We start from the raw sequence: 10,637 nt of genomic DNA, 5'->3' as shown, positions 1-10,637 counted from the left end.
CGTGAGACAGAGGTCTGTGGGCTCTACATGAATTGGGTGCTTTTATCTAAATCACCGGTGAGTTACGTGGCGGGTGTAGTGACGTACGCGCACAGATGTGTATTGCTCATATTTTACGTGCATCAAATTATTAATTCACCCTCCAGATTCGAGATCATTGTGAGTGGGGCCAGCAGTGGTCTCGATGGGGTCCGCTCCCCTCGACGGCGTTGGTAAGGGACTTGGAGGATTACAATTACACGTGAAATTGGAGCCGAACCGTAACCCTATCCAGTTATTTGGGACTTAATTGGCGGTAGAAGCTGCAACTTGGCCCAATTGGAATTGGCCGAGAAATAAATGATTCTGGCAACACGCTGGCTCGAATTCTGCCGCTACCCATAGACCGGCTCGAACCGAATCGATTCAAATCAGATCGGGTTTGGTTCGGTCAAGATGGACCCAAAATTGTAACCGGTCAATGCTAACCCAATTGGAGTTTCAATTCCAAGATAAACATAAAAACACGTAGGAAATCGTCAAAAATAAATAGGAATTAAAAAGGTTAGCTTGGGCCTGCGGGCACAGCTTTACACATCGTGCTTCAACGGTTTACGGTCCATCGTGAGGCTCAGCTCTCGATGACGCGTGGCACTTCATGATCGCCCTCATTTTCCGCATGCCCACTCTCCCCTTCGAATCTGACGGTCCTCCTGCCATCAACGTCGCTCCATCGAGTGACCTCACCCGTCTCCCTATCGTGCCCCAAATCAGCGGCTGTGATCTCGACATCACAACGAATCCCTCCTCGCCGCGCCACGCCCGGCCATCCTCTAGGGTTTGGGCCAGCGTCTCCCCCCGCCAAACGCCGGCCATCGACTCCGTCCGCGAGGATGTCGTCGGACGCGAACTCTCTGCAGGATCACCAGATGTATCGCGTCGATGGCCCAGCCACCGCCGACGGCGGAGGCGGCCACGACGCGGAGACGATCGACGTGACAAGCGAGCCTCCGCCGCCGGACCAGGACGGCCACGTCGCGGAAGCTGTAGATGCGGCGGCGCCTCTCATGAACATGACATCGAACCAGCTTACGCTTCTGTATCAGGGAGAGGTCTACGTCTTCGACTCGGTCACGCCCGAAAAGGTGGGTAAACTTTTTTATATGGCGCAGCAAACTGCGACGCTGTTATATCGATTTATTATCCTTGAACGGTAAGAAAGTTGTACCATAATTTGCATTACTGTTTCTTTCTACATTGATAAATGTGTTGATATGTTAATCTGGACCGTTCGATGATGATCGTCATGCTGATTGTTGTATACTTGAAGATGTAGAGGTGATTGATCCAATCATTTAGAAGAATGAGCCTAATCTTGTATTTCTTTGTGGCTACATGAAATGTTCGCAACGTGTTCAGAACTGGGGAAGAAATGTCATCTGAAACTTATGCCTGAAGTAATTCAAGAGACCTATGTGTCAAATTTTTCACTTGATCAAATTTTGACCCTAAAGACTCCGAATTGATCAATCGCCTATGTGGAATCTTCTTACCTACTTTAATAGTACAAACAACAGAGTTTGAAGTAAATATTGAAAAGGGCTCCTTTTTAAAATATTTTACTTTTGTGATTAGTCAATTATAGACAACAAGTAATAAGTTAGTGTAATCATTGGTATCACATTCTAAGTTGAGGAGTTTTAGCCAATCTAGCATTATTTTGGAAGTATTAATTGTTGTCAAGATAGTTAATCTCTACAGATTAATCAACTAGAATTGAAATTTCATATGGTGATTTTACTTATGATCTTATTTCAGAACTCATTTTTCTCTATAACTCTTCATTGGAAAAAAGTGCTTAAATTTGGAAATATTTAGGTTTTAAGATAGTAATTTAGGTTGGAGAATACTGTAGATTTCTTAATAAACCTTTTATTTACATGAAGATTCTGCAAGGAATGAGATAAGTCTGACTTAGTTCCAAACAGTTTGCAACTGGTGGACTACCTATCACACTACAAGTGTTTGCAATTAAGAAGATCATTGAGCATTTATATGTTATGTTTATAATGAATTACTTAAAAAAAATTATTTGATTGTTTAGCCTATGCTAAAAAGCAAATTCTCAGATGAATTGCCGAATATGGACAATCAAAAATAAATCAGAATGCTTGTATGAATGGTGGTATATGCATTATCACCAAGTAATTGTGATGCAGGTACAAGCTGTATTGCTATTATTAGGAGGGTGTGAGGTACCTTCCAGTATATCCAGCACAACATTACCTGATGCCCAAGATGAAAAGGTACTCCACATGATACCACCAAATTAGCTTAAAGTATTATCTATTTTTTGTGCATTGACTTTAACTTGCATTTCCTACAGGGTTATGATGATATACTACGACGTGCAAACATTCCTGCAAAAAGGATTGCTTCACTGATAAGGTTCCGTGAAAAGCGTAAAGAAAGAAATTTTGATAAAAAAATCCGATATAATGTCCGCAAAGAGGTTGCTCTCAGGTATGCAGGGGATCTACCTATTGTATAATCAATGATTTTTTTTCTGTATAATCAACAATTTTAATGACAGACCTTGTACATTGTACAAGCAAAATAAAAAGATCAACACATGTTAATTAAAGTCAAATTTTTTGTATTACCCTGAACTGGAAAAACAATTATTCTAATTTATAATACTACCTCCTCAGTGTGGCTTCCTCTTGTTTACTCAATAGTTCTTTTTTTTCCCCCAAAATATTGCATATTCTTGTCAAAAGTATACTTTTTTTTTTCACCAAAAGAAAGCAACTGTACTAATAAGGCATATGCCGTACTCTTAACTGACCAACATTACATGTTGATTATGTCAATGTGGAAGCTAGTTTATTGAACGTCTATAGTAGAAGTTGACAAATGTATATTTTGTGGCTAGAGCACTGATGTATGGAGGGAGGGATCCTTTGGTCACAAGCAGTTGAGAACTTGTTAGGAAAGGGAAGATGTGCAGTGGAAGATCCTTTGGCCTTTGCTGTTGACTGGCCAGTCTGGCCTATATAAGATTGAACTATTCTTGTTGGAGCTAACACAATTCCTTTTTCTGTGTTTTGAAGTATTTCAAGTGTTAGTCCTCTCCTTCCTAAATGTTTGTTCATTAGTTCATAGATCTATAGATTTAGAACACTGAACATCGTGTTACTATACTTCTCGTTAGCATTTATTTGCCATCATAGTCAGTGTTTGTGATTCATAATCTGGTTCAATAATTGGCATGACCTCAACATAGTCTTTGATGGTGGTCTGGACAGATTTTTTTCTCTCCCTGTAATAGTGTATGAGTGGGAAGACCTGTGGTCACCTATCAGAACTCTGACTTCTACTGAAGGTTTCATTAAATGAAGCTGATTTTGTTATAATCTTTGGTATTGATACTTTATGAACAAAGTCAGAGCCTGGTCATTAGCAATTTGTGGATGCTACATAGGTTTTGTATTCATTGAAATCCTGGGGAGAAAACAGAATTTGCAAGAGTTGAGACTGATATGTTAATTGTAGATTGGAATCTAATTCTGATTGCCGATGCTCTAACTTTAGCCGATATTTTTGCTTTCAAATTAAAGAACAAATGGTTCAAATACTATTAGTACGAATGAAGTTGATTAATGAGTTTTTTATGCATACAGAGAAACTTAACTGTAATATAATTGTATATGTTAGTTCGTACTTGAGACTATTAAAATCTAGACAAAGTGTAAATAGTAATAGCCATTGATATATGATGAACAAACCCTCCTGAATCAAATTGATACGAAAAATGTATCTTTTTAGGAATTAATATGTGAAAAGAAGATATTGTACAATGAGAACTATTTCCCAAAGTTATCTAGTGTATATTTTCCTATCTTTAATAAAGATAGATCTTTGTTCAGTTATATCTTGGTTATTTTTCCCCTTACTTTTCTGTAGTTTTATAATCATTTTAATCAAGACTGCCTCAAGTACATGCTTTGGAAATGAATTACCAGGATGCAGCGCCGGAAAGGACAGTTTGCTGGAAAGGCTAGTCTCCAGGAAGGAGCAACAGCCTCCTCAAGCTGTGATCCTGTTCAGGATGCAACTCTAGAAGATCCTCCTAGGGAGTCCAAGTAATTTTTGTGAAATTCTTGTGTTTATTTAATTATTTTGGTGCCTGACATCAAGCATTCCAAACTGAAGTAACCCAATGTGTGACTCCAGACACTATGCTTCTTTATGTCATTTTTCTAGATGTCAAAACTGCGGCATTAGTGAAAAGATGACACCAGCAATGCGCCGTGGACCGGCTGGACCAAGGTCACTTTGCAATGCCTGTGGACTCATGTGGGCAAACAAGGTCTACACAAATTGCTTTTGCTTATATAATTTTCTGTAGCAGTTCTTATTTGCTTACTTATACTTTCTCTCTGTGGTTACTGGTAAGTTCATTTGATATTTCATTTGAACTTACCAAAATTTGCTATTTAAGTTAGTTGGTTCATGTACTATCGTTTGTGCTCGTTTATGAAACATGTAATGCCAATATGTTTAATTTAAAATGTTAATAGCATGGACATGCTGCACAAATGCCTAACAAAAGCCACTTACAGGTAAAATGTCAAGGAAACATATCTGTAGTTGGCTCCTCTGTAATCATTCTATTGCATTTTGTTTTGTCATGACAAGGTTGGTGGTGTAAACTAATGGATGTAATTCTTATATGAAGCCTCAAACTAATGAGGCCCCCCACCCCAACAATCACATTTCACCATAAAGTTTTATAGTGAACCTGCATTTTTCACTTCTAGAAATTCTTATAGATAATGGATTAATATCTAAATAGATAGGCTCTATATGTTCTCTTCTTGATTGATAAATTCATATATCTAGAACTTAAGACCCTGTTTGAAATCTCCATATGAATGGATTTTCAGTGTAACTAAAAGGACTTTGCTTTCAAGATATTGCTGCTTGTTTCAGTCAGACATGTAAAATTTTGAAGCATTTAATGTCATTATCATATAATTGTAGCTTACTTGCTTGATGTGGCATAAGTTGATTTAAAGTAACTTCAAGGCATATCACATATTATGATATATATATATATATATATATATATATATATATATATATATATATATATATATATATATATATATATATATATATATATTCACCTTTTCTTTGACTTTGACCATCTCCATGAGTATTATATTATGCATCTCATTTAACTTGAACCCATGATCACCCAATTACTATAACTTGGGTGGTAATTCACAGATTATATTAGCATATGTTATTCATTAGGAAAATCCGTTGGTTTGCATACTTGCACATTGTAGGCCTAGAGGTGTTAACTCTTCCTTCACCCGGTGTGGCTCGTATTGATTGTAAGGAATTTATGCTCGACCATGCTAAGTTGCAAGCTGGGAAGCATGGACACGTCATTTTAGTTGGTGTATCCATGTTGAACACATGTTGGACACAAATACATCACCGACATAGCTGGACACATATCTTTTTTATTTTAAAAATTTTTTTTTGGGGACACAACGTATCCATGTTGGACATCTTCAACGCCCCTCTTTGTCGCTCCAACACCCTTCCTTGCGTCACAAGGCCTTTATGTGAGGGTGGGGAAGTGTGAAATCGAGGGAATCACAGCCCTCAGGAGTTTGGGGAGGCATGAAATCAAGGGGTTCTTATAGAAGGCGAGGTGTGTGAACGCCAATGAAGTGGAAGTAGATTCAGTAGAACGGCAACAAGGAATGCCAACGACAACATCAAAATGTTAGAATCCATATTGCAGCTGCACTAACGTTGCCGCTACGACTCTGCCTTAGCACTTGGAGCCCTCCTGCGTCATCGTCCATCGTCATGCGCACCACGACCCATTGGGAGACACCAGCCTTCGGTAACTTGTGACTTCACCCCCATTGCATGACTTACGCCCTCAACGACCCATGCCTATCATCACACGCCCTTGGTGTCCCTCTCACCCTCAAGAACCCGTCGCCTCTCACCGGCGACCTTGCATGTGGGTTTCCTTCGGTGTCCCTCTCATTGATTTGTCATTTATCATGGGCAAGCTTGTCGGTTTCCCTCGGTGTCCCTCTCGTCGACCCGCCTCTCGTGCACAGAAGAGATGACCCATCGCTCGTGTGCAGAAAGAAGCCACAAGCCTTCCTTCTATTTCTTTTTATTTTTTAAGTAATTGATCACATTTTATATTTGTATTTTGATATGTGATAATTATATTGATGGAAAATTTTATTACTTATATGAATTATAATTTTATATACTGTAGAAATATAATTATATTTATTATATAATTAATATACTTGGATGGATGAATTGTATTTAATATATATTATTACCGAAATAATTTTATGCAAAGACTTGTATGAATTTTATATACTGCAGAAATATAATTGTACTTAATATATAATTATAATTAAATAATTAATATAATTATATGAATTATAATTTTATATATATTAAAAAATACACGTGTCATCGCTGTTTCTGTGTCCTATTTTTTTTAAATATTATGTGTCGCCATGTCCGTGTCTTGTCCATGTCCCGTGTCCGTGTCCATGCTTCTTAGGTTGCAAATACCATTCTCACACAATCACATGGGATCAGCATGCAGTGTGTTTAGATAACTGAGTTCCTTGATCAGATGTGTGCAAGAACCTTTTATGACTTCAAACAAATTTATGATATAGTAGAAGTGGAAAAGGAGAAGATTTTGTGAAGAGCTCTGATAATTTTTGCTTCTGATGTTTTTTTCAATATTTTGTGAAACTTCCATCTTTGTTACTGCTACTATTAAGTTTTAAGAGTGACTTAAAAAGCTGAAAGTCCTATTGGCATCTGCATTACTGGAGGGAATGAGAAACCTAGGAGTTCATGCTGCATATAATGAATCACTTGGTTGTTGGGCTAATATGTGCTGTCAACACATTCCAGGAAGCTATTGTCCAACTTAGGCTCTTCAACAAGTGAAGGAAAAAAAGAAAAAAAGAAGAGAGGGAGAGGATCGAGAAAAGAATACAATTTAATGCTACATTCTTGTCATAGTCTTTGGCTTTTGCCATTCCACAGTTGTCTTCATCAAGTAAACGGAGCCCTTGTTTTAGACGATTTGTGCGATTGAGAGCATGGTTTCAAATATTGTGATATTGTGGTATACTGACCATACCGTACCAATATATCAGTGCTCCAACCACACTGATGGCTTGCTGGTATCTATTTATTAAATATTTATAGTATCTTTTATTAGTGTACTTAAGCATGTGAAACCAGTTTGTACATACATATCTGACAAGAATTTGGTATGACTCTCAGTACAGGATGTTGAAAATAAAGTTTGACTGACTAAAACCTTTAAGACAGGATGAATATGGTATCCAACATGTTAATTGTATGCAATTTTGTTAGTCCTATTAAATTGTTTTTGGTTAATAGTTATCAAAAACTTTATGTGATTTGCTAGAGAAAGTTTATGAAAATCACATGTTGGTTCTTACCCAAAAACACTAGTGCAGTATGCTACCAGCACCTTTTGGTCTAATCAGGATCTCGATTGGTTTGAGCAGTGCATGAGTCTGTTTCTCCCACTTATCAATCTCTGTTCTGAAGGAGCATGCATTTCAAAGATAACTTATTGTGGACATGGAATAGTGGTCAAGGTGAGCGATGCAAACTAGCATAAGCCAAATTTGGAATGCTTTTGGACCAAGGTTGGCTGTGAAACTAGAATTTTGCCTGATCTAGTCAAACACCTTTTCTTTTCAAAATTTTACCCTGATTTTTGCATCAACCATCCTAAAGGAATCATTTTTGGCTGTGCGGTTGAAACTTTAAGTTTTCAACATTGACTCTGTCATGTTCTATGAGGACTGATCCATGCTTTGGCTTTGGTCTGGCTCATACCAATCATAGGTCTAGTGAGTCTTGACCGAAGCTGATTGGCTCTGAATTTCTAGCATGGGTACAATGAGAATTTCGATAGGGCTAACCAAGGATCGCCATTTCAGGTATCGGGACCCGTTTTGAGGATTAGGTAAGAGTAGTACATAGCGGTCAAAACTGATGTTTCACAGAGGAAGAAAAGGAAGAGGTGGTGGAGGAACAAGAGGAGGAAGAAAGAAGAGGAGGCATCACAAGAATAGGAGGAAAAAGGAAGAAGGGGAAACAGCGGAGGAGGAAGAAGAGGACAGAGCAGTGGTGGACGAGAAGGAAGAAGAGGAGGACGTGTACCGGAGAGATAAACGACGATGAATATGTGGGCGACATCCAACGATAGCGGCGACAATGAGAAATGGGGAAAATTGGTCGCAAGCCCTAATTGGGGGCGGCGTCACACTGTTGTAGTTATTTTAGGGTTTATATACTTTTATATATGATTTGGATCGAACCACCCGAAACGGGAGCGGTTCGCATACTGTTCCACCCCCGGACCGCTATGTATCGCTCATTTGTACCATCTCTGGTGGTACGATAGTCCGTGGGCCTAACCACCTTGCTGGGTGAAACCCCCTTAGGTTCATTATGGTAGATATTTTCACTTGAATCTTTCGTTTTAATGTAAGTTCTTCATTGTAGAAGTTCCATATTTGCATAATCAGTGATATTTGTCATTATTGTTTTTAAATGATGATCGGTGCTTCTATATAGTCGGCTCCAAATAGTTAGGACTTACAGTTCTGTTGTTGTTGTTGTACTGGTGCTTCCACCATTGAAATGTCATCAATGAGGCTCTTGCTTATATGGGGTCTGGGGAGAGTAAGATAAACGCTGCAATATTAAGGACGCACCGCAGTTACTTTATATCTGAAGAACATTGGAGCTTCTGTTATTCTATTATGTGAAAAGAAAGATTCTATTTCCTTTACTTTCTAATATCGCCAATATTCATAGCTCAGATGGTTGTCTAGAGTGGCTGCCACAACTGCCATTTGAATATGTTTCATGTCTTGAATCCGTGGTTTTGTTTCATGCAGGGAACTTTAAGAAGCCCATTTAAGGCCAAATCTGTGGCCCCTAGCCTTGCTAATTCAAGTGATCATGTATGTGTTTCTTCTAAGAACCACGAATTGGTTAGCTTCGTGGTTTTACACTCTTTATGAGATTTCGTCTCTCTCACCTTTTCCTACAGGGTGAAATCATTGTCTCAGAACTGGGAAGTGATAACAAATCTATTGAACATGCACCAAACAATCATGAGGCAGTTGCAACTTCTCAAATGTGAGTGCTAATTATTGTTATGCTATTTTGTTCTTATAAATGTTAGAGATTCAAACTGAAGTTTCTTGTGGCTATGCTGCACAGTGCCAAAGAGGGTATGCAAACTGATGTGCAGCTTACAGAGATCGAAAGACAAGCTTAAGACTACATTGTGAAGAATGTAGAGAGGTGTTGTTTCAATGTTAAATTTGATGGAATTCTCCGGCTTAGTTTATAAAATTATTTTATGCCATGATCGATGACATAGGAGACAGCGGCACCCACAGAGATCGGTGCATGTGCATGTGCAGTGCACGGTATATCACCAGAAAGTCTAACCTCCAGACCTGACACTAAAAGATGATGTGCTTGGTTTTCTTTGTTTCCAATTCGATGGTGTTAATATTAGCTGGAAGATATATTTTTCTAACCTAGAAATAGTTTGTGGAACAGACATAATCAGTTATATACTTTGTTTTCTTCATATATGAAGTTGTGTTTTTGGGGAGATTCCTTTTTCTTGTAATATCTGCTGATTGATTGAATTTTGTTGGGTCATTGAAATCATGTTACTAAAATTTTGTTGTGCGGTATGGCATTGTGAAAAATGTCATTTTGATAATCTTGACATTAAGTTTATTGTCCATTAATATGGTAGTGCCTAAAGTAATTGTAAAAGTAATATTTTTTTATCAAATGGGACTGAAATTTTAGAATCAGTAGTATGTTGATTATATGATTCTTTTGTATGGAGAGATTAAAGAATATGTTACTTATGAAATCAAAATGAGATATTTATAAAGGAGATGTGGTTTTGGATTATCTTCCACTAAGTTTACATTAAAGAAAATTTTAGTAGTGTATATTCCCAGCTATACTTGATGGATTAAAAATTGAGCAGTTAAGATTTGTAACACAGTATAAAAATATTATAAATATAATATTTTATAAAATTTATATAAAATATTTGTATAAAATATTATAAGATAATATAAAATATTGAATCAATCTATAAAAAAACATTAAAAAATGAGGAGAACATATTCCGGTATTAGGGTAAAAGAAAAAGTGAATTTTTGGTTAAAATTTCTGAAAATAAAGCTTTTTCTCAGAAAAAAAAAACCTAAAAAGAGCATTTGTTTTCGAGAATTCGCTTAAAAAATTAATATTATATTAGAGGGACATACATGTCATTTTGGTAAAAAAATCAAAAACTCAAATCTGAATTTGTAGATCATTTGCCCTTGAAGGCGCACCACGAGGTATCCTATGGCACTTCTCACAATAGTCCTATATTAGCTTATCCGAGCTCTAATCGTATCGCTTAGGGTTTGTATCGTTACTAGAATATTGATTTTTCTGTTTTGATGTTAAATTGTGGGACTATGGTTAGATTTGGATGTCATTGATTC

General features: G+C 37.4%; 1 protein-coding gene across 1 annotated transcript; it reads left to right on the top strand.

The window, feature by feature from the left end:
* Window positions 1-683: 683 nt before the first annotated feature.
* Window positions 684-9,735, top strand: LOC103990906 (GATA transcription factor 18). The gene is made up of 8 exons (XM_009410199.3): window positions 684-1,124; window positions 2,199-2,285; window positions 2,366-2,502; window positions 4,005-4,124; window positions 4,246-4,351; window positions 9,003-9,068; window positions 9,158-9,246; window positions 9,331-9,735. The coding sequence occupies exons 1-8, from the start codon at window positions 873-875 to the stop codon at window positions 9,386-9,388; spliced, it is 915 nt and encodes a 304-aa protein (XP_009408474.2). The 5' UTR covers window positions 684-872; the 3' UTR covers window positions 9,389-9,735.
* The last annotated feature ends 902 nt before the right edge of the window (window positions 9,736-10,637 follow it).

This window comes from Musa acuminata, chromosome BXJ3-7 (genome assembly GCF_036884655.1).
Source record: "Musa acuminata AAA Group cultivar baxijiao chromosome BXJ3-7, Cavendish_Baxijiao_AAA, whole genome shotgun sequence".
Taxonomy (NCBI): Eukaryota; Viridiplantae; Streptophyta; class Magnoliopsida; order Zingiberales; family Musaceae; genus Musa; species Musa acuminata.
Note: the sequence above shows the minus strand (reverse complement) of the source record. Positions and strands in the feature narration are given on the sequence as shown.